Below are 27,353 nucleotides of genomic sequence, written 5' to 3' on the forward strand. Positions count from 1 at the left end.
ATAATAATTCAAAACAATTAAATAATTGTATAATCATAAAATGAGTTGCATAAAAGTTTAATCAAGTTAAGGTTTATAACATAAAAAATTTTTTAAAAAGGCAAGTTTAATATTTAAAGTGTCCTCCTGTGGCGCAATGGCAAATAAGAACTCATCTCTGTATTGGTTTGACAAATTTCATGCACATCTCGTGTGGCACTTTTAACCAATGCTTTTTTAATGCTTCTAATACTCAGTTGATTGAGTTTGATGGTTTACCAATTAAATGTCGATCCATGACCGAATATTTTCTATTGGGCTGGTATCTAGTGATCTAGGACACCAATACAACAAATTGATCTTCTTTGTGTTAAACCAGTTTCTTCTGCCATACAATTACCTTATTGATAGAATCAAATGTGCTTCAAGTGTGTTTTTGTAGGTATATTGGTTGATACAGCCATTATAAATCTCACAGATACTAAGGCCTTTGTGGGAAAATTATCCTCATATGTCTACTGAACCTTCACCACCTTGCCGTCTTGCATAGCGCTCACAATATTCTAAGTTGCATATCTTTTAAGGTATATTCTTCCTTTGCGGTTCACAACCTGAAAGTATGACTCATTGCTCCAAATATCTTTTGCCCAATCTTTAATGCCCAATGCAAATGTTCTTTGAGCCATTTTTGTCTTTTGTGTTGATCCATGTTTGACAGAATAGGTTTTTTTATTGCAATGTAAGACCAATACCTTTTTTTGCTATCGTTCTTCTAACAAGTTCTCTGCTTACATTTCGATTAGAAAAGGATTAATATTTAAGCTAGCTTTTTGTCGCTAATTTTCTCTACTGATTTTGAATAAACTACCTTTGTCGCGGTGACTAAGCTTCAATGGTCTTCCAAGATGAGGCATGTCAACAACATTACCTATCAACTCCTAGGTTTTCGCTGTTTTTTGCACGGAAAATTCAGAAACACCCATAAGTTTAATAATTTTAACGTTGTTATGGTTCTTTGATTTAATCAGTCCAATAATTTGCCAATTGATGCTCTTTGACACTGCTTTTCTACCCATCTGAAAGCAAATTGAAATTTAAAGTATCGCATTCTTTAGATAATTTTTAGTAATTAAAATATTTTTTTGTAATTTTAAAATTATTTTTTTATTCTAGAATCACAAGCACTCACTATATTTATCATTTAAAGCGGTAATTAAATATAATAATTAGTTATAAAGTGTGAAAAATGTATAATTAATTAACTCGATTAAACTTTTATGTCATCAGTAAAATACAACGTCTAGCATTCAATTAGGTTTACACAAGTAGTGTATTATGTGTAAAATTTTTTTTTGCTTATTTTATCAATGCAAGTATAAATAATGAAAAATAAAAAGGATAAACTTCCAAAACTTCTAAAAGTCTAAAATCAATTAAATTTTAATGTTAGAAAAACTAGCACATTGATATGAAAACCTCTCGATTAAACTTTTGTGCATAGCTGTATATATATATATATATATATATATATATATATATATATATATATATATATATATATATATATATATATATATATATATATATATATATATATATATATTCTTTATGATTTATATTAACTTGAAGGTTTTAATAATTACAGATTTACAAGATTAAACATTACCTGTTTAATTTTGTAAATCTGTTGTATTAATGTTGTTGTATTAATGTTGTATTATCTGATAATCATTAGTATAATAATAATAGTATAATAGTAAATCTGTTTTTATATTAATTACCAAAGTTTTTTTTTTTACTGTTTATAGATAATGTTTTACTTTACAAATTTGTCAAATATCAAATTTAAACTTTATAATATTGACAAATAATAGAAAAAGCTCCATCTGGCAAAAAAAAAAAGTTTATAAATTATAAGAAAAAGAATTGCTAATAATTTATAGACTTTTTCAAGTTTTCATTTTTTTTTAAGTTATTTTTATTTTATAAATATTAGAAAATAAGATTTAAGTTATTTAGGCCAAATGTTTTAAACAAAAAATAGTATAATTAATACTAATTATAAAAATTTAAACAACAGCAACAACAATAACAACAACAACAACAACAACAACAACAACAACAACAACAACAACAATAATAATAATAATAATAATAATAATAATAATAATAATAAAACAAAAAACAGATGTGAAATAATAAGTTACGCAGAACACATATGAACCGTAACTTCAAAAAATGCTACCTTGTATAGCTGCAGCAAAACAGCTACTATAAATTATGATATATTTTCTGTCTAATTTTGCCATGGAATTGTTAATAATGAGGCATTAACAATTGCGACAATCATTAACAACAATGTTGCAAGTATTAGTAATATGGTTGTTAAAAAGTGTGAATTGAATTGAATCTGGAATAGAATTGAATTATTATAAAATAAAGTTTAATACGAATATTGAATCTAGCAGTTACTATTGGTGTTACAGTTTAGTTTGCTTTAGATAAACATGTTGATTAGGTTATTATACCAGTTGATAAATTAGTTTTAGTTTAAACTTTTGAATAAGATCTCTACATTTTTTTTACTTGGTAAAGTTAGGCCATGTTCTTTAGGTATTTTTGTGACATGTTGTATACAATGCATTAATATCTACTTTTGAATAAAAACAAAAGACAACCCTAGCATGTTTTATATTCTAGAGAGTAGATATAAATATGCTGGAGGCAAAAGGCAGACAACTTTGTTAGCTTTTTGGAATGCCACCTTGTTGAATTAAGTTTCTTAGATATATAGCTATATAAAAATGATTCTAATATTGTAACTTTTAAATTGTTTAAAGCTTTTCCCAAAATAAAGAAGTGCAACAAAATATAGAAGAGATGCAACTAAATATAGAAAAGTCTTATTTAACAAGTACTTATCAGAGTCTTGTTTTCCAGCCTGCTAGAATCTGTTATTCCTATTTCAAAAAATTCTGGAGAGCGATCTGACTCATCTAACTACCGTCCCATTAGTCTTCTTCCTATCATAAGCAAGGTTTTTGAGTCTTTAATTAACAAACACTAATTTTGATATGCTGGTCTTCTCCCTTCGCTATCCTCTTACAGTGTATCAGGAAACGTCTTTAAGATTATTAAATTCTTCCTTACAAATTGTAGCATAAAAGTTGTCCTCGGTAGGCAGCGCTTTTCATCATTTCCTGTAACTTTAGGGGTTCCTCAAGGTCCTATCCTTGACACTATACTTTTTTAAATTTACATTACTAATCTCCCAGAACTTTCACATCTAAGATATCATTGTTCGCTGATAATACAATTATTTATTCCTGTTTTCTTAAGAAGCCAAGCCATTGTTGGACATGCGCTTACAGCCAACCTTCAACCATTATCACATCCTCGTAAGTTGTAATAATGTAAGCGTCTCTTATGCCATCTACTAAAATTCATTTATAATAAATGGCATTTCCTGTTACTTATCATACAACTAAGTCTCATCATTTTACTGTGACTGTTCCTAGGTGCTCCAAAAATTCTTATTTATTTAGTTTTTTTCTTTGAACATTAGCACTTTGGAATTCCCTCCCTTCTTCTTGTTTTCCTGATTTGTATAATTTTCAAGCTTTTAAGTTGTCTGTTAATCTTTATCTTGCTTTATAAACTTGACTTTTATTCTTATATCCAGTAACTTCCAACTCTAATAGTGTTTGTTTGCAGCCTTGTTGATGAAGTGAAGGTGTAAAGATGAAGAAAACTTGATAAGCACAATTGAAGAATGAAAAAATGCACAAATGAAATGAAAAACAAGGTTGCTGTGCAGAAAAACAAGTTGAGAGCTGTAATACCAGGGTTGTGGTGGGGATCAAATTTGCAACTTATTGTTATAAAGCGAGTGGTCTACCGCTCCCACTGGCCCTCAAAAAATTCAAGATCGATAAAAATGTCAATGAAAACTGTGCGGAAATCCTTTTTATACTTTTTTTGTAGATAACAAATCTGTTGAAATTAAAATCTTAGCTGCTCGTCCTCGATTTATAACTATAATTATAATTTATAAGTTGTTATTATTTATTAATTACTTCAGCTATCTGCAATACTTTTGAAAGTTATCATAAATCTACAATAGGCAATAAAGCCACACTTTTGTATACTATTAATCCAATTGGAGCAATTAGAAATTAAAAATTAGAATCAGAAGAAGTAAAAAATTGTTTTTATCAATATTTTCTGAATTAATTTTTAAAAAAACGGGGTTCAAACAAATAAAATTAAGATAAATAGAAAATAAAAGTGTTATAAATGTCTCGAACTAAATTCTATAACAGCTTTCATCAATCGCTCCCCATACGACACATCAGTGATTATAATAATTTGATATTGTGATCAATACTTTAAAAATTCCCTATGGATTGACTCTCCGGCTTGTTCAGATACAAGTCCAAGTCCATAATCTGATTTCAGTTCACAAAGGCATTGTTCAATGTGTTTAAGAATACATGCATTTTGAGAGTTTCAGATAAATCTGTTACCTGAAACATTGTTTTTAAAACTTGCACGTAATGAGATAAATTGAAAAACCTTTCCAGTTCCAAAACAACATTTGACAACATTGTCCATTGCTTTTAGCAATGAAACTAAAGGTAACAACAATAACGGGCTAACTTTACCAAGGACATCAGCTTCAAGAAGTTTATCTGCATGTTGAAGTAGCTTATAACACGCATTGCCTTCAAAGACCTCACCCTAAACAAAATATATGAATTAACTCATTTTGATTTTAATTAGTAAAAAGTCTCTAAATTTTTTATCAAATTCTCACCTGGTAATTTTTTGAAATCAATTTTAACTTTAGGGCCATAGCATGGCTTTTTCTCTGCCTAAAAGTGGTAAAATTCTGTTCCAAAAAACATGAATGACGAATCCTTTTTATTAAATGTAATTCAGGAAGAGGGCATTTAGCTATAACTAACATAGAATCTGGTTTGTTAAAAAGTGGAAGGTTCACTGTGCTCATTGTGTTTAGGGGATCTCTTTTTTTTTGTTCCTCCTAATAGCTGAAACCTAATAAAATATATATTAAATATATATTAAATGTTTATTATTAAACAGGTGAAAATACATTGATAACAGAAAATTATTTAAAACATAATGTTATAAAATTTTACCTGTCGTAGCATTTTCTCAGATCACAATATATGTTTGCAAACCTGCACATCTATTGTTCAAAGTTTTCTAAGAAATATCTAAACTGTAGTTTACATCACATATATTTTCTTCCTCCTGTGTCATTAATCCTCGGAGTGACCATAATTTAACATAGCAATATGGACAAGGATTTGTTGAAGTGGCTGTCTGCAGACCATTAACAACCAAAATTAATTTAAAATCAGCTACAAAAACAATAGGACTCCTATCTAACTTAGTTAGATTAAACAGCAGTTTCAGATTTTCATAAGATTCTTTGATTTGAGGTACTATACAAAGCATTATTAATCTGTGAACACCTGTTAACTTTCTTTTTTTGCTAGCTGTACCCCCTTCAGAATACAAGGATCTTTTTTTTTAGGAAAGCTTAGTTCCTCCAAGATTTTTAACTCTTCAGTTTCATCTTTAGTTAATTCACGATTTAGCTCTGGGTGATAACTTTCTGGTAAAATTGTTGCACTAATTTTTAGAAAACCCTGGCCTCCGTCAGCCGTTACCTAAATTAAACAAATTTACTTCTGAAAATTATATTACAAATTAAAAATTAAATTTTAATGTAAATATAAAATACAATGATACCTTAATGTATACTTTTTCATTAATCTCTCTAGCTATCATTATGGCATCCACAATATCTTGTGAATATGCCCAACAAATTTAGCTCTTTACTTTTTTTTTAGATTCGCCCTCTACATCAAACATTTTTGTGTAATCTGATATAAATTTTTCAAAGATTTAGATTTTTCTGATGCCTGTACCTATATTGGATCTAATAAATTTAGTAAATTTCTCCATCACATTTGAAGATACTCCAGTATTTACCTGAAAGTTATTCAAGCATTCGCTTGAAAAGTTGACTTTTTTTGGCTATATCAGGTTTTAAAACGATTTGTGATTTGTATCTTCCTTTTGAATGAAGCTCTAAGCAGATATTTTTTTTACTTGAATCTATTTGATTATCTGCCTTAGTTTTAAGTAATGAATTTATTAACTGATCTTTTTCTTTATCTAGTAAGGTTTTGTTTCAAAAAAATTCAATATTTTCTGCTGATTTAGTTTGCTTGCATTAATGGGACAGTCCCTTTCCAATTTCTGATTTGCAATACGAACAAATGATTATTGAACTTGAACTTTTATTACCTATAAATTTTGAATAAAAATATCACTCTTTTTGTTTATTATTATATGTATATATAAATGTAAAAGCTTATAATATTTACCAGAACAAGATTTTAAAGAAATCTTCCTATTTCCGGCAGCAGCCGGTAAGCCACTGTCTTCAGTAATGTTAGAAGTCAATCTTCTTTTAAAGCCTCTTCCTTTAACGACAAGCTGATGACCAATATACCTTGCTGTGATGCATGTATAGAAATTGCATTGTCTATCTCCTCTAGTTCTATTTTCTTTTATCAATAATATGTCTTCATAGTTTGGCATTTTAGGCAATTTTCTATTTTTAATATCTTTGTCTTGCTCATTTAATGTTATTCTGCAGATACCACATATACTAAGAGGATATTTGCTGTTTACTAGGTCAAAATCTGAATGTATATACATTTTAATTTGTTCAGCTTTTCTGTGATTGCAAGCTGCTGAGACTTTTTTTTTGAAATTATTTTTTTTTCCACATGGTGCACACACTTAGTCTACTCACACATACTCTAGATTCATCATGATTTGCTGATTTGTTGGGCATATCAAAAGTATAATACTCGATACTTATTTTTAAAGATTTAATTCATAATTTTCCAAAAAATAAAGAAGTTGTCAAAGATAAAGACTTTATACTTATATGCATAAATAGTATCATAGTTATTATTTCTCACATTTGTTGTCATATCCGTTTATAATTACTTGAAGCTCAAAACTTTGGTAGTTTAATTCAATAGAGTTTTAGCTATTTAGTAACACAACATTTTTTTAATTAAAAACCAGAAATATACACAAATGCTTTAAGTGATTTAAATCGAACAATGGCGTTTTTAGGAAAAAAGGGTCAATTTGAAAGTCATTTAAAAGCAGCTAGGATGTACAAAAAGAGTTCTTAAAGGATCTGGAAACAGTTTTCATTGACATTTTTATCAATCTTGAATTTTTTGAGGGCCCTTGTGTGCTAGGGTTTCTGAACACTGTTTAACAGTAAAACAGCTATTTTTTTTGTAAGAAAAATTAAAAACAGCAAATAGCTGTTTTTACTTTTTTTTTTTTTTTTTATTGAAATTAAAATGACAAAAAATTAAAAACTTTTTTTATACGTTCGCTGTAATAATTAAATTCTATTGCAATATTATAATGAGTTTTAACTCCATAAAATTTCATTCAAACCTAAAAATGTAAGAATTTTTTAGATAAAAGTTTCAAATAAAAAATGTTAAAATTGCTAAAAAAAAAAAAGTTTCTTTAGCGACTTGTTTTTAAAACAATTTAATGGTTTTAATTTTTTTTTTTTTTTTTTAATGGCTTTGATTTTTTTTTTTTAATAACAGTTTAATAAATAGTTTTTGGATAATAAGTAACTTTAAGAAATAGTTTTAGTTTAGTAGTTAACATTAAAAAAAAAAAAAAACTAATCACACAGGCTATTACTAGTAGTCTGGACATACGCAACAAAATGGAAAAATCCAATTACAAAAGAGTTGTAAGGACTATGTCAGCGTTGTAGCAAAATAATTAAATGCATCATGGAAAATTATACTACTACTTCAAAAAATCACTTCAAAAAAATTTGTTTTGATAAGGCAACAGAATTGATCATATTAACAGATAAGAGAGCAAGTGAGAAGAGACAAAAAGTTGGATTTGGTTGGACTCTGACTTGGCTATCGATGACATTATGATTTGAGCCATAACCAGAAATAGATACAATTTCTGGTCAATAACTTGAGATGGATTTAAACTCCCCTCTAATGAATGCAATGTAATGAAAATTCTGCCCATAGGTTTTGATGAAAAGCAAAAAAAATAAAAACCATAAATTTAAAAGTAGCCAATAAAGTAAAATTTAGATTGTCAATGAGGTTACTACTTTGTAGACTGTCAATGAGGTTACTACTTTGTAGACTGACAATGAGGTTACTACTTTGTAGATTGTCAATGAGGTTACTACTTTGAATAATTTGATAAAATTGACATCATCCGTATAAAACATGATTAATTCGAATATTTTGTAAATGCAGTGCGCTTGATATGTTTGAAATAATCAAACAACATCTAAGTGTTTTAGGAATATCTATTTTAAAAAATTTATAAAAAAAATATTTGCTGGCATCTACACAGTATGATACTTCTGTAAATAAGAATTATATTGGAACTTTAGATGTTATTGGTCATTTCTGTCTTAATCATTTAAAATTAGTTTTTATCTTAACCATGGTCTACATTTTGGAGTATGTGGCATACTTTATGAGAAATAGCATGATATTGAAGATATAAGTGGCACCTGTGATAATTATAATAATGAAAATTATTCTTTTCGCAAAGGCACTAATATTGAAATTATAAATGATGAGTGTGAAGATGATATTGAATAAAGTTATTTACTTAAGAACTCATGCAAGTTGATAATTAGATCAACCAATTTATAATTAGTTTGATGTATTTTATCAAGTTGATAAAATACATCAAACTGTCAAGTGTTTGAAATCAATTTTTTTGACTTTAAGTCATAGTTCTACTATTAAGCATCTATGAGTATTCATTTATTTTCCAAAGTTAAAAAACAGTAAAACGACTATTAACAGCTGTTTTTAAAAATTCTAAAACAGTAAAACAGCTGTTTTTTAAAAAGTAAAGAAACATATATTGCTGCACCACTACCGCATTCATTGAGCTTCCCAGTGTGTTTAATTGTAATAAAAACCCAAAAAACACAATTAAATGAAATAAAATTTTCGATATTATAGTTACATATAATCACATATGTAAATAAAGTTATAAAAAGGCCTTTATTAGATTCCATTTTATTAGATATCAAACCCTTGAAATAACACATTATGCTAGTGATAACACATGTTTACATCAACACATTATGTTAACAATAACACATTGTGTTTACAATAACACATTATGTTAACAATAACACATTATGTTTACATCAACACATTACGTTAAGGGTTTGATCTCTAATAAAATACTTAATTTATGATAATAATTTCAAGTTATATAACTATGTTATATAATTCATTAATTATATTATGATTGTAAAATTAATTTAATTTTTTAGTAAATGCCAATGACATAGAAAAAGATCTTGAGTTCGAATCTGAACGACGTAAACTTTTACAGTTTTGCAATGCGCAGCTTCATTTGATTGATATGTATATAATGATTAATAATGTCGATCTCTCAGTTCAAGATTTTTCATCTGAGTTTAATACAGATGATGGCGAGAGCAAGGATCTAGAAACTATTTTACATTTAACTTCTTCTGAGTGTAAAAAGTTTGTTCATCTTCTAAATAGCTACAAAGATCTTTGCATAGATACAAAAAAAAATTTGTTTAATGAAGAGATTAGTGTTGCTTCATTTCTAAATTGCTTTCATATTAACATCAAAGAGTTTTTTTGTAAAGAGAATCACACTTCACAAGCTTTGCCCAACTTTGAAGTGAAAGATGATTTAAATATTGAATTGACTATTCAACTTGGTAAGTGAATACATGCATTAGTGTATGTATATATCTATCTATGTATGCATATATATGTATGAATGTATGTATGTATGTATGTATTTATGTATGTATGTATTTATGTATTTATGTATGTAAATATGTTTGTATGTATGTATGTATTTATGTATGTAAATACAATAATAATCTTTTTAGTATCTAAAAATATATAGCATTTAATTTTTTAGGTACATTCTTGTTCAAGGTTTGTCATCAGTTTTTTACAATTAAAAAGACATATAATGATTTTAGCATCATTCAAAACTTTATGTTTATCCATAGTCACTTTTGCTGACAAAACTCAATTTTTTTAAATATCCTATGTTTAAAATAATTAGATAATTAAGTACTAATCATATTAACTAAAATACTTTTGAATTATATTGACATTAACTACATTTTAGAATGCTATTGATGGTTTATTCCCTGTAAGCAAACTGTCAATGATCTTTGAAACTTCCAAGTTACCTCCAAAGCAAATTCTGGTATTTGCATTTAAATTATTTATATTACATTCGTAACATTTATCTAGTTTAGTTATATTTTTTAATGTAAATTAATTTCTTTTCTTTTTTCTTTTTTTTAATATGGCTAGCAATTAAGTGTTATATACATATTATATTATCACTTATATATATTAAATATCACTTATGTATGTTAAATATCACAAAATCCAAATTTCCCATTATCCCAAGATCCGTTCTGCTGTAATGATGTACCCTTAATTGAAATAGTTAAGTTTACAGTTTGTTAAGAATTGAAATAAGTAATAGAATTAAATTAAATGTATAATAATTTTAAAATACATGAAATAAAATCTATATTTTTAATAATTATTGTTCTAGTTAATTATTTTATTTATCCACAGAAATAATTTATTGAAATAGTTAGTTAAATAATTTTTTGGTATAAATATTAAACTTCAGAAAAATCTGGTGATAAATTAAACATCTGACATTTAAAAAAAAAAAGTAAGTATATAGTTCAATGTGTCAATTTCAGACTTTTTTTTAAAAAAATGGTTTAATAAAATTTGCGATATAAGTAAAAGCTGTAAAATTTTATGGAGAACACAAATCTGTTTAAATTTTTTAAAACAGAATAATATTTTCTTAGGTGATTAGCCTTATTCATGAAAGTATAAATGGTTTTTGTTTTCTTTTAAACAGAATAACGACATTATAGGACAATATTGTCCGTAAAAAATCTACAAAAAAGTGATTCTTCTCCTAGACCAAGAAAAACTTCTGTTCTGAACTTTATTACTGAAAAATTGGCAGACCTGATATCATGGGAGTCGTCGGTTTATGAATCAGTCTTAACTACCTCTCTAAAAACTTCCAAAATTATTGTTTTTATCAAACCCTATTCAGGTGCTAATTTGGCCATGTCATTGACAATCTGTTAAATGTTGCGTAAAGCAAGTTACTGAAGCTTCAAAAATTTTGACTTTTTTCAATCGGTTTTCCATAGAAAATTCGTTTCTATTGAAAACCGATTCAAAAACCACCAAATGCGTCAACAGTTCTTTACTTTAAAATAAATAAAATCATGAAAAATGTATTTTTTACCAAAACAAAAAATTTATACCAAAAAAGTAAATTTAACCAGGCAAAGTGACTTGGAAGAGGAAAAACTTGGTTAAAGAAGAAGAGAGTGATAAAGAAAAAAAACACCAATAAGGAAAAAGAGACAGACGAAGAAGTAGAGATTAATAAGGAAGAAGAGGCAGACAAAGAAAAAAGTGTTTTTTTTTTTGTGGATTATTACGACTTAAATAATAGACTTGATAAATAGTGATATTGATTTGCCTGAGTACTATTATGATTAACATTAATAAACTAACATAGTAATTTTAAGTAAATTAATATTTTGATAAATGTTCTTTTTATATAAATTTATAAATATTATTTTTATCTTTGCACCATTATCTTATTTATATTATATTTTTTGTATAACTGATTAAAATAGAAAAATCGTTTCTATGGAAATAAATAAAGCGATTCCAATAATACTCAAAAAATTGTAGTTAACCATTGCCAAATGCATCAAAAGTACTTGACTTTAAAATTGTTATAAAAACTAAAAAACTTGATAATTTGAACTGAATTTTTGAAGAGTGTCATATACCATTTGTAGTATAGGAAAATAAAATAAAAAATGTTTCTACCCCTCGGGCGGTGTAAATAAAATACATGAAAAAAATTCACAATAAAAATAAGAACTTATGAAATTATTTAAAATAAAAAAATTAATTTTAATATTTTAGTATTTAAAATTTCTTTATACGAATTATAAACATTGAGAATATTAGAGCAAAAAAAGGTTGCGTGTTAGTAGCTAAAAATTTATCATAATGCATCAATATATGCAGCTGAATTTTTTTATGAGGTATTACCATAACCAGAACTTAACAAAGATTGAGTTAGATTAGCTTGAGAAGGATGTCTTTAAAACAAATAGCGAATCCAAAATTACAAAAAGTTGCATTTTTTTTTCATTTTTTTATAGTAATTATTGAAAGTTTTTTTTCACTTTAAGTAAGTGAAATCTTTTTGACGTAGAAGTTAAGATGTCTTAAATATACTGGCAAAAAAAAAATTTATTTTATGAGTAATTAAAAAAAAATTGAAATTATAACTTCTGCACTTTTTTAATGGAAATTTATTACAAAAATGACGTCTTTTAAATCTGTGTAGCGCTCCTGTTAATAAACATAAATAACAAACCTATATATTTTTAGATGATATAAGCAGTATACTTCATTTTAAAAAAATAAAAAATTAATTTTATGTTTAGAAAAACTTTGAGTTATGGCCAATTTTTTGAAGTTTTGCACCACTGTGCAGTGGTTGAGTGGAAATATGGATTATCTATATATTAATAGCTGATGCTAATTTTACAATAGATTTGATATATGGTTTCCAAGAAAGATCGGAAATAAGAGTTAACCCTAGTAGATGAAGGGTAGATGACTCATCAAGTTCATTATCATTTATAAATAAAGGAAGATCTAAATTATTGCGATAGCGATAGGCTGAACAAACTTAGGTTTTATCTGAATTAAAGTTCACCAGCCACTGTGAGCTCCATGTTATGGCAAAAGTGAGATCCTTTTTAAACTCTAATGCACAGTGGGCATTGCGCAAAAATCAGTGTTACCAAAACAAATTTAAATTATTTGTTATTAAAAGACAAATAATTTTCCAGTTCATTAAAATAGAAATTAATTCAAAAGCATGATTTATTCAGAAAATATAGTAGTTTGAATAATGTAAATTTGTTGCAAAAGATAGACAATAGGTATAAATGATACATAAAAGTCATTTTTAACATATTAGAAAAATTTATAACATATAAGAAAAATGTCACTATATAAGCAGTGCTAATGTAATAATTGTAGGTAGAAACAATCTTATACTGCATTTTATGGAAATGTGAATATTAACTTTATAGATTACTGCCCAAATTTTTTTTTACATGTAATACCTAATGAAACAATTAAAATTTAGCAAAATTTTAGTGTTTTTCAACTAATTTTTTTTATCAGAAAAAACGATTTATCTCAAAAAGTTCTAAGTTGGCGCTAGTTAACCCATATATTCCTATAACGAAAAGAAATAAATTGCTTTTTAACTAAATTGTGCACTTTTATACAAAAAAGAATGAACCCCTTTAGTTTAAATTTTTGTAAAATATATTAAAAGATATTAATGCAAATAGTTTTACATTATTTTGTACATATTTTCATAAGGGGAAGATGTGTTCAGTAAAAGTGTATGTCTAGAAATTAAAAAAAGGATTAAGACCAATTTTTGAACAATACCTTCCCCCTCCTCCTCTTGCCCTTTTTTCCATTAAATTTTTTTTTTTTTGACCAAATTTAATCTAATTAGTACAATCATAAATAAAAAAATATTGCAGCATTGAAATCTGTTTTAAGATGAACAAATTGCAATAGTTAAAATCAAAAGTGAGAGTTGTGGTATATCTAGTAATAATATAATATTTTTACTTATCATGTAAACTTGTTCATATTTTAAATTATATTATTTTAAGTTTAAATTATTTTGTTAAAAAAGTTATTAGATAATGAATCAACAAAAATATTTATATCTATAGTTTAATAACAATGAAGCTCTCTGAATTTGACTTATTTGAAATTTTTATTGCTGAGAATAATAAACAACCAAAAACTATTTCTGCAAATATAACAGGTGGTATACTGATAATTGCTTAGACACTTGGCTCCGATGAATTAACATTTGCACAAAAAACATTTGTTTAAAATAGTTGGCAAAGATCTGCATCAGAAGAAAAACAAACTTAAAAAAATGGGCTATGCTGGCATATCATTTAAGCTATTGCATTGCAATTGCTATATGTTATTGACCATAGTAAAGTGTCTAGAGCGCAGGAAAAAATTATCTCTGATCTTAGTAAGGATTTTGACAAAATAGCAAAAAGCGGAGAAGTGAAATGCATATTTTTTGACGAGAAAATTGATGAAACCAAACAAATAGTTCAACTTGATGACTCAAATGCAAAATTTCCAGTAACTGTGAAAGAAGAACATTACTCTGTTTGTATGGAACCTGGAGGAACACTCCAGAGATAGAAATAAAAAGTATTAAACAGATTATAGCAAATAAAACTGTTGAATGGTTAACTGAGAGAGGTATTGGTAAGTTTTTACTGGCTGCCAGTGGAGGCTTTACAAAGTAAACACTGGTTGGGAGGGTGGAGTCATCAAACATATAGAAATAAAGTTAGGAAAAAAACTTTTTTGGCTTATATGTCTATTCCATACAAATGAGTTGCCACTGAGGCATCTTATAACCAATTTAGATAGTCAAACAAAATCTAACAATAAATGGTCTGGTGTTATTGGATCCATACTTGATCTGGTTACAGATCAAGTATGGATCCAAGTTGGTAATCCACTTATTTCTCTTGATGATAAAATAATAAATGACTTGACTGCAGATCAATTTTATGGTTTTAAAGTTGTTTGTGCTATTAGAAGTGGTATTTTACCACCAAAATTTAATTTATTACAAATTGGTCCTGTTTCACATTTAAGATGGTACTACTAACTAACTGCTACTAACAGAATATGTAGAATATGGATCTCTAAACATGGAATTCAAGGTAAAGATTTAGAAAATTTAAGGTCTAACACCAATTACATTGTGGGTGTTTATTTTCCTTGTTGGTTTAAGATCAAAGTTGAACATTCTTGGATTGAAGGTCCTAAACATGTACTTTACCAGCTGCAGCAACTCAAATTTCAAAAAGGAAAATGTCATTAAAATAGTATCGCACTCTATTCAAAGATCAGCTTAAAAATAAATTTAGTTTTGTTTCAGTGAATGTATACTACAAACATTGTTGTGTTCTAATACTGAAGAGGATAGAAGTGTAGCTATTAATAAGATGAAAGATATTAGAGATACTGGAAATAAAGATCTACAAAAAGGTGATTCTTCTCCTAGACCAAGAAAAACTTCTGTTCTGAAATGTAATACTGAAAAATTGGTTGACCTGATATCATGGGAGTTGTTGGTTTATGAATCAGTCTTAACTACCTCTCTAAAAACTTCCAAAATTATTGTTTTTATCGAACCCTATTCAGGTGCTAATTTGACCATGTCATTGACAATCTGTTAAATGTTGCGTAAAGCAAGTTACTGAAGCTTTAAGTAAAGTTGTACACTCATGAAAAGAGAGAAGAATTTTTCCAAACTCAAGAGGCAAGTAGAAACTAAATATAGTAGTGACAAGACCTTGAAAGTTTGAATTAAATGTTTTTGTATTAAATTCATCATATTTATTGAAACAATTTAGTTTTTTTTTTTTTTTTAATATCTTACTATATTTCTAACATCTATACCAATAAAATTATTAAGCAGTGTTAGGCCAAACTGTATTTAAAATACATCGAAAAATATTTTAATATTTTCTAAATTAATCTCAATCTAATTTCAGTTTTAAATTAATATGCAAATTAAAATTTAAATTCAAAGTCCAATTTTGAAATAAATTTTTATTTTTTTAATTTTATACAAATTCTAAAAAAAAATATATTTATATCAAAATTACTTTTAATCAACATTTATATCCATGATATTTATCAAATAAAGTAAAACAAAAGTTTATTAATGTTCAAGTAAAAACCTGGGTTTTTTTGAGAAACTGTCAAATCACCTAAAAAAAAAATTTTTCAATTCAAATTTTAACGTCATATTTTGATTCTCCATGAAGTTCTGCAACTTTTAGTATCTATCCAATTTTTCTCTTAAAAAAATCCAAAATTGACACATCCTAATAGTTCAACAACTGCAATTTCTTTTATCATGTTCCGGTATTTATTAAATTAACTGTTGCCAGAGATACCAAACAAAATAGAAAAACATTTAAAAAATTAAATTAAAGTTTTTTAGATTAAAAAAGAATTTCCAAAGTTTTAATAAAAAAATTATTTGAAATAAGCTCAGTTAAATTCAAACTAAAATATATTTCATCATTTTCTTGTTTTTGTTTTATTTATTATTTGTATTCTTTTTAATTTTATCATTATTTTGTTTTCTCGCCATGGTTCTTTCACATTTTATTATTTCTCTTACTTCAATAAATATTTTTAAACAATACTTAAATAAATAATATTCAAACAGATTAATATGTTATGAATAAAATTTAGAGTTAATGTTTTGACTTTGTTACAAGTTGTATTGAAATATTACATTTAGATTTTATTGATCGACTTCTGCCTGGAAGGGAATATTGTGTTACATCTTTCAACTATTTATATATTGCGTTGCCTTGTATCGTCTATATGCTCTTTAAAAGGTAAAGATGTTGCTAAATAGATTTTTGAGTTTCTTAATTTGTATTCCTTTTTATTTTTTTATAAATTTTATGCTTTTCCTTTTAAGTTTTAAGTAGTGATTTATAAAAAAATAAATAGTTCTAATAAAAAATCATTACCATAAGTAAAAAGTAATTTCTTTCTTAATTTAATGATGATAATTTACCTTTAAATGACAACAATAGTCGCAATGAATAAATAAAGTTTGACAAGTTTTAATAAATTTAATAACAAGTTTTGTTTACAACAACTAATTATGTTTTTTATATTGACTTTTGACAATATAAAAAAAATTGACATTTAAAAAAGTTTAAAATAATTTAACTTTTTTCACACCACTACCGCACTTTGATATCATTATTTCTTAACCAACTTTTCACAAATGTACGTACTGCAGCCACGTATCGTAATGTACTTATTGCAGCCACGTAATCAGGAAAAATGAGGTCGACAATAATTTGCCAACCTTAATGTTTTAGAGATCTGTATCAGGTTGGCAAAAAAATTAGATACAAAGGTTTTACCATAAAACATAGAAAAAGGGTTGGTACTTTTTTGCCAACCTCAAACACTTCTAGGTTGGCATTGAAAAATGCTGACCCTAAATCCGAGGGCTGGTATTGTGTTGCTGTTATGAATAAATATGAAGTTTGTTGTAAGTCCTAGTTGTTAAATTTTTTTTTTTTTTAATTTTAACTTTTAGTTATTAGTTGTTTTTTTAACATCTTGACTTCCAACAAGGCTGCAATCAACCGCTATTAGATTTGGAAGTTACTGGAAGAGGAAAGATGAAGTTCATAGAGCAAAATAACAATTAACAGATGGCTTAAAAGATTTCAAGTAAGATGAATCAGGAAAACAAAATGAAAGAAGCAAATTTCAAAGAACTGATGTCCGAGGAAAATAATCTAGACAAATAAGAATTTTTGGAGCACTTAGGAACAGTCACAGTAAAAGGATAAGACTTAATTGAATGAGGAGTAACATAAAAATGAATTTTAGTAGATGGCACAAAAGATGCTAGCTCTTTAGAGCAGTGCCTATTATATTTATAGAAAAGAGAAAGAGAAGAAACATTATAATGATGTGATAATGGTTGTAGTTATTAAAAGTATTTAAGCTCCAAAAAGACTTTATGGTTTTATCACAGAGTAATGGTTGTAATAGATTTTTTTTCAGATGCTACTGATAACTGGTTTTCTGCAACACCTTTGAGTTTTTAGGCTGAAAAAAGGCGTTAACTCATTCGGTGATGGTGACACTTTAATAAGCTTTTTATGTTTCTCACTGTGAACATGGTGCTCCAAGTCAGTAGTTCATTTGTTAGCGACAGGCTAGGGCCAGCGCAAGTAGATATCAAGTGGGGGGGGGGTGCTGTTTGGTTAATTGTCCTTTAGAAAGCAGCAGTTCAATTGTAAGTTCCAAGTCTCGTTTTTGATACATAAGTTTTTGCATAAGCCCAAACTGACATAAGCAAATGCGCCGAGTTAAAAAATAGAACTGACATTTTAATTAAATAATAATAGAATGTAATAAAAATGGAGGGACAATTGAAAACTATTGGGAGGCAATTGCAAAAAAAAACTATGTAATGTTAACTACTGAAATACATTGTTTTTTCACATGTATAATTATGTTTTTAAATTTTTTTTTTCCGGGGGGGAGTTAATTGTTAGAGAGGTTGGATGTTTGGAAAAAAACTCTTTGTTTGGGGGGGGGGGTGTGGCAAGGGTAGTAATTAATTGAAATCAAAGAGATTTTTTCCCAAACTCTGAGATTTACCCCTTTTGCCCCCCTCCTCCCTACAATTAGGTAAGGGAGAGTAGACATCACGGTTCAATTGAATTTTTGTTGGTCAAGTTTTAGTATTCAGTGAATTAATTGATTTTTTGTGACTGATGCTAATCATTTTTTTATCACAACTTAGCAAGTTGTCTGATGCACTTTATATTTTGTGTTTATTTATTGTTCATTGCATGTCCCATTATTGCCATCTTACCCATTTCTTGCTAAGAAATTCATTTTATAGCTAATTAATTAGCATTTTCCATTAAAACAGAAATAAGCAATTTTTTTTCATATAGTTATAATAGTTGCATAATTGGCAACTGTTAACATAACCTGTTATCTATTTTCACAATTTTTAAAAGTACATTATCTATTTGCTTAAAAGTATAACATTTTATTGATAATTCACAAGTGTCAAACATTGTTTTGACACGGTGCTTTGACACATGACATTGTTTTGACACTGTGTTTTGAGCTAAAATAGTTTGTGTTTTCAGAGATTTTATATATCAAGCTTTTTCTAAAGACCTGTAAAGAATTTAAAAAAACCTCTTTGCTATAAAACTACAGTCGTGATCAAAAGTTTGGGACATTTTAAAAATTTGCAGAAAATTTGAAATATTTGTTTAAAAATACTTTTTTACATTGAAAATTTTGAGTATTATTATTATATCCATGCAAAATGTTATGTTATAAACCTCTAAACTTGTTTTAGTTATAGGTTGTTGTTATTTTAGCAAAAAATCAAATAATAATTATGGAAAATACTAATGAATTAGCTACAAAAAAAAGCATTGTTTTTAGTTAAACAAAATATTACAACATGTCAAATGAAAGACATTTACTAAAGTTGCAAAAGAGTTTTGAATTTATGTTCGTCATTCTCTAATGGTATTAATATTTTGCATAAATCTTGGCTTTACTAGAATGTTAAGAATTTGTCTAAGTGTTTCAACAAACAGTTTTTAAATAATTGGAAAATATTTATAATACAAAGTCCAATTATTAAAGATTTTTTAACCTGCATATCTAATATATTTATCAATTTTATCAATTTTTTATTGTGTTGCAGATTTGTTATTGCAGATATTTTATCAATTGATTGTTGTATTCCAGCAGTAATCGTAAAATTGTTGTTCATAGAGAATTTCTTGTTAGTAGTTTCAGAATTTCACTTTTATATATATATATATATATATAAAAGTGAAATTCTGAAATTCATATATATATATATATATATATATATATATATATATGTATATATATATATATATATATATATATATATATATATATATGTATAAATATACGGTGCTCGAAGCGGAGAAAAAAAAGTAATAAGATGGTATTCGGTAAATTAAAAATACCATCCCGCCTAATCATTGATATATTTTTACATATAATTTATAAAAAAATTGGTGGAATGGTTTATACTTTATAAAAAAAGTTTTTTCACCCCACTATAACCACTGTGTGTGTGTGTATATATATATATATATATATATATATATATATATATATATATATATATATATATATATATATATATATATAGCCAATTCCATAGTTCAGTGATGCATCATGCGGAGAGATTTTTTTTAATAGAAATTTTTCTATAACTCAAAAATAATTTTTTATTACTCTAAATCAATCTTGAATTAAAATTTTATAATATAAACTAAACACAATTGTACTAACATAACACTGCTACATAGCAAAAATTAAAATATAAGTTCAGTGACACAACGCGGAAAAAAGTGTTTTTTTATCAGTATACTTTTAAATGGAGTTTTCGCTGAAATTTTAATTCTTGCTTGACTTAATAGATTTTTTTGGCAATAAGGTAGTCATAAAAAAAGCCACAAACAATAAAGTTTTCATATCTTTTTATTTCACAGAAAAAAAACTATCAGTTCAGTGACGCAACGTTCAGTGACGAAACAAAAAGACGAAATTAAAATCATTTTAAAAAGTTTTGTTATTTTGTAATAAATTTTAATTATACTCAGGTGAAAATAGCATCGGAACAACGTTATCATTCTGAACATAAAAATAATGTGATTTTGATATACCTTTGATTTTTCTTGAATAACTTAAAATTGAACTGAATCCAAGTTCATTTTTTTGTTGTCTTGTATCGTTTTCTGACATGTGAGTTACAGATATTTGCAAATCTTGTAATGCTAACGCAAAATCTGCTGCTGACCTGATTTCGTATTGACTAGTTTCAACTCTCAAGGCTGCAATTCGCTTAACAGTAGCTTCTATTCTGTCAACCACTCCTTTCCCGTGCATCGCTGCAAAGAAATGCCAGAAGAATTTTTTATGAAAACGTTTTTCAAACACAACCATTGCAACCATAATGCTTTTGTTTTTGAACTGAGAAGTGGCATTATCGCTGAACATGTGTACTTCTTTGACTTGATCAGGAATAAAGTAAAGGATTTTGTCAATGTAGGGTATAACGGAAGACTTAGTATGATCAGTTGAATCTGAAACTATGGCAAATGTTTTTAACTCAATGTTCCAGACTGCTAGGGTCATGATAGAAACTTGATTTTGACCAAAATGAGCCGCTTGTGGCTCATTTTGATAGAAACACCTAGCGTTTTCAGCCCATTCAACTTGGATTACCGCAATTTCAGAATTAACACTCATCGAAACCTCCTTCAGTTTATTAAAAATTATTGATTGGTTTTTCTTTACAAATGCGTGTTTAACGAACTTATCACGCATCGCTGATATCGCTGTGTTGGATGAGTTCTGTTACAGTAGACTTTTTTGAAATTTTTTCAATGTTTGCATATGCTTTAGTTTCAGGCTTTCTCCACTCGTCCCAGGATACTTCGAAACCAAATGTATTAACAGTTTGCAAGTGTTTATCGAACTGTTTCATACCTTTGCATGCAACGCATTTGTAATAGGCGCAATCGTATGTGTACGGTTCACAAACAAAGTTATTTATCATTTCAGATCCAACTTTAATTGAAGGCGCTTGAATTAATTTTGTTAATGCATTTAAGGCAAATCGCATATTTTCACGCAAACTACAAACACAAACATTATGCAGAAATTTTGTAACTGATTTTACATTGCGTGGACGAAGGTCGCAAAATTTGCTGAGTCCAATTTTTATGTGCAGATGCTTTTCCTTGAATAACTCGAAAGCTTCTTTTAACGTATAATATAAATGACGTATCTGAATATTGTTTGCTTTTCCGTCAGATAATTGAATTCGAGTGACATCTTTTTTGTTTGGTGATATTTGGAAAACTTCATCTTCATTATAAAAGTTTACAACTGCTAAAACATCGCTTTCAGAAAGACCATACAGCATTGAACATGCTGGAGGTAGACCCGAATTATCTTTACAAGCAGAGCTATTTGAAAGAATAGAAAGAATTTCAGATTGTTTCTCCTTTGAAGTTGGTAGTGCTTTTAAAACTTTTTTGAATGCTTTTCCTCTTTGTTGAACGTTTTTAAAAGATAAGCTTGGTCTTTGATATTGATTTAAAAGTTTTCTTTTTAAAGCGCGACATTTTAAAACTCTTAATTTTGCTTTAGCAGCATAAGCTGCTTTTTTATTAGGATCGGCTTTCAATTTTTCTCGATATCTCTTAGATCTAACTCTGGATATTTCTTTCTTTTTATCAGCATTCCGAGAAACATAATTAGCTTGGTATTCTGCATAACGTTTTTTTTTTACTTCTATTTTTGATTCCATTTCTTAAAAATTTACAACTTTATAAGAAAATGTTAACATAAATCCAAAAGTTTACTAATATTTGCTAATAGCCCTTCACAATACTAAAATGCAAAAATTTATTCGAATTTGAAAAGTTTGAAAACCCACAACGAAATCTGAACTTTTGGATGATATTTTGACTTCCTTACCGCGCTATTTTATAAAACACTAATTATCCCGCCGATGGGTTCAGTGGCGCAACCACTGAATATAATGCTTTTTGACCAATTTTTTTTTTAGTAATGATTAAAAGTTTACATTAAAATATATAATTTCTAAAAAAATCTCGCCATAAAGCATAATTTCATTGCAATAATTAAACTTTTTTAGCTTTTAGTTCAGTGACGCAACGTAATTTTTGCAGATGTGTATGTGACAAAAAAACACTTGAATTACACTGATAAACAAATAAAATTTTATTGTGCATATCTTGTTAACTAGGTGGTTTTTTAAAACAAATTAAATATGCTGATTTCAAATATGCAAACCATTTTTCACCATCACGTCAAGTTGTAAAGATATTTGGGTTCAAATCTTTAGTATTTAAGGTAAAGTCCCTAATATTGTCAAAAGAAGCGTATTTTCATAGAGATTTTAGAAAAGATAAATATTTTTACTTAAAATTTATTGACAAAAAAAATTATGTGAAAAAATGCTAAAGACTTTTAAAAAAAGTTTAACAAAATGTTTCTCAGCAATAATACAAAAAGTACTAATTTTTATTACAAACAAATACCATTTTAAAAATCTCTATGAAAATACGCTTCTTTTGAGACCCAGATTGACATACTTTTGAATAACTTTTTTTTGACAATATTAGGGACTTTAGCTTAAATACTAAAGATTTGAACCCAAATATCTTTACAACTTGACGTGATGGTGAAAAATGGTTTGCATATTTGAAATCAGCATATTTAATTTGTTTTAAAAAACCACCTAGTTAACAAGATTTGCACAATAAAATTTTATTTGTTTATCAGTGTTATTTTTAAAGAGTAAAAGTTTTTTTACTCAAGACATATATGTAATCTCAAAGATTCTTTCTAAATAAAAATATGGATATGTTTTGCTTAAAATATTGCAATAACATGCCCTCAAATTTTACTCACTTTTTCGAATAATAAAAAGAACAAACAGTTGCTAACATTCATCAAATTTATCTACTCGGTTCAAACATTTTCTACTCAAAATTTATTTTAACAATAATTTTAAGGTGTTTAAACTATAATTAAAGAAATAAAACCTTTTGAAAAAAGAAATTTTTAAATACGAAATTTATCTCTTCCATCGTGGAAATAGCCATATATATATATATATATATATATATATATATATATATATATAGCATTACAAACTCACAAATATAGATAGAAACATAGATAGATAAGTAGGTAGGTAGATTGATTGACTGATATGAATTTAAATTTTTAGGTGGTGCTGAAGTTCCAGCAGCAGAACTGTCAGTTGGAAGTATTTGCCAATGGTGGCAGTGTATCAGAGAGAAACTTTCTAAATCAATCATGATTGGTCACAGTTTAGTTCTTGGTTATATTTGTCGTTCAGTTGCAATTGAGCTTAATCTCTCAGCTCGAAAAGTAAAGGTAATATTTTGTAATTTTTTTAAATTAGCCTGCTAATTTAAAAAAACGCTGATTTAAATAAGTTTTATGATTATCCTAACTCAACTAAGTTTTATAATTATGCTAATTTAAATTATACAATAATATTTATTTAAATTATATAGTTGGACTAATTTGAATTAGTTATATAAGTACAGTTCTTTAAACAAATGGTATAATTGAATGACAGTGAGTTCAAAAAAGGTCTTTGAGTCAGGTAACTGAGTCAATTTTTACAACTTTTAGAAAGCTTAAAATCTCAACACATGAACTACGTAATCAAAGTTTATAATGGTTTATTGTGCTTGATTGAGGTTGTTTTTTTTTTTTTTTTGCTCTTAAACATGCATCTTCTTCTAATGATTACAAATGGATGAAAAGATCAAAATGGTCATTTTTTAACTTAAGTACTTTTTTTTAACTCACCAATTCAATTAAGCTATATAGTCAATATAAAGTATAGGCAACTAATTTTATAGTATAAATCAATTAAAAGTTTTTAAAAAGTTCTTTTTATAAAAATATAAATATTAAAAAAAAAAAAAATTGTAAATAGATTACCGATGAAAGTGATATTACAAGCAATGGATGGGAAGCTGTAACTATGGAAATTGAACACTGGAATTTGCTTATAGCTCAATTAGAAAGTCTTGTGGAGCTTCATTGCTTTGTTCATTTGAATCATGTAAATATGATTTTATCTAGTAAAGATAATTTTTCTTGTAAAGTTGGAAACAATCATAAAAGTGCTACAAAAGTTTCATCAAGAAATCCAATATTTTCTGTTCAAGGTTTGAGATAAAAAATTTTGTCTTTATTTATTATTGAGGTTTTGATATTTTTAGTTTATATGTAGGCTGTGAGTTTATATGTAGATTGGAGTTAGTTGGAAGCAACGATAAGTCTTATTGTAACTTTGCTATCTTCCACCAGAAATCATTTGGAACCTTCCTAAACCTTCTCAACCTCATATGGAACCGTTCCATAACCTAAATATATGGAACCTTCCGCTTTTTTTTCTCCCTAAAAAAGTTTTTAAAATGATTTATACTTGAACAAGTTGTATCCAGTGCACATTGAACATTGCTACTTGATGCTACTTCAAAATACTTGCACCTTGTGCTCACACCCCCACCCAGGGTGGGGGGGGGTGCGAAAAAAAGGATTTTTTTTAACTCCAAATAAAAAGTTTTTTATAATGAATACTACTTGAACCTGTTACCTGAATTCATATTCTTTAAGACTACATTATTTACAAAAATCTTTACAAGAAAATATTTTCAAAAAATGTGTCATAAATGCTACAGTGCTCAAAGGATAAAAACAGAGTCAACTAGCATGATTCTCTTCATTTATAATTTAAACTGTAATTGATTATATATGAATGATTGTATGTATATGAATATATACATGTTTGTTTCTCATTTATGTATTATATAATATTTTATCAAATTAGTTAAAAGTTAAATAGTTTAAATATTTTTTTTTTATTTTAATTTTTTATTTTTTATTATATTTTAAATAAAGTTAAATTATTTGATTATAATATTACATCTTGCTTCTTCAAAAATTTCACTAACTGTAATTTTTTCACTAATTTGTGTCACTAAGCCAAAAATAAATTTGTCGTTAATTTTGTACATTTTAATTTTTTTGTTTGTTTGTTTGTTAAATCTTTCAATTTCTAATTTTTTTATTCATTATGTTTTAATAATTATTTATGTTGTGGTTGTTAGGCATTCTTGATGCAGGTTTTGGTTCTATTGCTCAAATAGTAGCTGATTGCTTGGTTACTCAAGGTGTTCCTGGGCCATGTCTTGGTAATACTAATAATACCAACAAAAAAATTAAATCAAATGAGATAGAAGATATACCTGAAATAGTTAGAGAAGAAAATTCTGTTTTACAAAGTATTTTTAATAAAGAATTTTTAAAAAATTGAAAAAATAAAGTAAATAATAAAAAATGTACATAAATAAAAAAATATTTTTAAAAAGTTACTTATATTATTCAGGTTTAGTGGTCTTAAGAGAAACATTTCCTTACAGTCTTGAGAAAGATGTGCTCTGGTTGCACTGTGCATGGGAGGCTGTAATGATTTGGAAAGAAGATGTTGAGGTTGTTTTTTTTGTTTTGTTTTGTTTGAATTTTTAAATGTTTTTATCTTCTGAATGATATATGTTATAGTTTCTTCAATTTTTTTTTTAGGGTGTTTCAATGCTTTCTAGTGCACTTGTTCACTTGAATTGCATTAATAATGCTTGTTTGCAAAAAGGTTACCTTTTTTGAACATTAGTAATGGATGATAATGTTGTTTTTGAAAAACTATTCAATGGAGATTTAACAAGAATACATATTATAGGTCTAGCTGTAATGTTATGGAAAGCTGTGTTTAAAGAAAGTGTTCAGTCAACACTGGATCTTGTTGAAAAAGTTTATAAGTTTTATATTTATGTTACATTTCAATAACATTAAAAATTAATATAATTGATAAACTAAATAATATGAACTTTATTGATTAACATGATATGCTATATGTTATAGGTTGGTAAAGCACCAAAAGATAGATTGTGCAAAAAGGTGTTTTTACTTTTAAAGTACACTTAAATAAATAAAAAAAACTGCTTAAAATTAACACTCAATAGGATAGACATTAAATAATAGGTTATAGATTTTCATCTACATTTTAAAATCAAATGAAGCAGGATATTCAACCATCCATTTAGACTCCTAAATAAAAGAAAGGCTTCTAAATACATAGCAAAGTATATGAAGGGTTTATTCAATTTAGTAGATCAAAAACTTAGTTTATAATTAAAGAACATTTTTTTAAATTATTGTTTATATTTTTTATGTTTATCTACTACTTTATTAATACATCTACTTTTTTTTTTTAATATATAAATCAAAATTACACTAACAAACTATGTATGGGTGTGTATATATTTATAAATGCTCTATTTAATAACTGATTTAGGAAAATAAATTGAGATCATTATAGGTTTCATGGGCATCAATGGATAAGCTGAGCCAATTTTCACCATAGAAAAGTGCATTAAATTTTATATTGCTTTGTTTTTTGATCATATTCTGGTCTTTGTTTTGTGATGATATTCTAGTCTTATCCTGCCTGAATATTGGAAGCAAACATTTTAGCAGGATACAAAATAAATGGCATCCATTAAGCATGATGAGCTACTACTGGGTGTCACCCAATGCATTTTTCTTTTAGGTCTTACACCAAAAAGTATCAACATATATTTAGCACATTACTGATAGTCAGCACAAGATAACAAGTTCTTTCTATTTTTGTTAAAAAAGTATTCTCTTCAGTGATTGTATAGATTGCTTTGCATGGGTATGCAAACTTCTGTCTTTGAATTTTTGAGACCTAAACCCAGTTTTTGTATTTATAATCGGCCAAATCGAATTACTGTTGAATAAAGTTGATGTTTTCAGGACCTGATGTTAGACCAAGCAATTTTT

At 26.9% G+C, this 27,353-nt stretch overlaps 1 protein-coding gene across 2 annotated transcripts in view; it reads left to right on the forward strand.

Moving 5' to 3' along the window:
- The window catches only part of LOC100202624 (rab3 GTPase-activating protein non-catalytic subunit), a 127,365-nt gene that overhangs the window by 84,007 nt on the left and 16,005 nt on the right, over positions 1-27,353 (forward strand). For both annotated transcript variants that reach the window (XM_065804764.1, XM_065804765.1), the window contains exons 20-30: positions 9,404-9,826; positions 10,036-10,052; positions 10,252-10,332; positions 16,597-16,696; positions 23,680-23,849; positions 24,424-24,658; positions 25,604-25,777; positions 25,882-25,985; positions 26,076-26,142; positions 26,230-26,300; positions 26,412-26,447. In XM_065804764.1, the coding sequence (XP_065660836.1) occupies positions 9,404-9,826; positions 10,036-10,052; positions 10,252-10,332; positions 16,597-16,696; positions 23,680-23,849; positions 24,424-24,658; positions 25,604-25,777; positions 25,882-25,985; positions 26,076-26,142; positions 26,230-26,300; positions 26,412-26,447 (1,478 nt within the window). The remainder of the gene's footprint in view (positions 1-9,403; positions 9,827-10,035; positions 10,053-10,251; positions 10,333-16,596; positions 16,697-23,679; positions 23,850-24,423; positions 24,659-25,603; positions 25,778-25,881; positions 25,986-26,075; positions 26,143-26,229; positions 26,301-26,411; positions 26,448-27,353) is intronic.

The sequence above is a fragment of the Hydra vulgaris genome, chromosome 09, assembly GCF_038396675.1.
Source record: "Hydra vulgaris chromosome 09, alternate assembly HydraT2T_AEP".
Classification (NCBI taxonomy): domain Eukaryota; kingdom Metazoa; phylum Cnidaria; class Hydrozoa; order Anthoathecata; family Hydridae; genus Hydra; species Hydra vulgaris.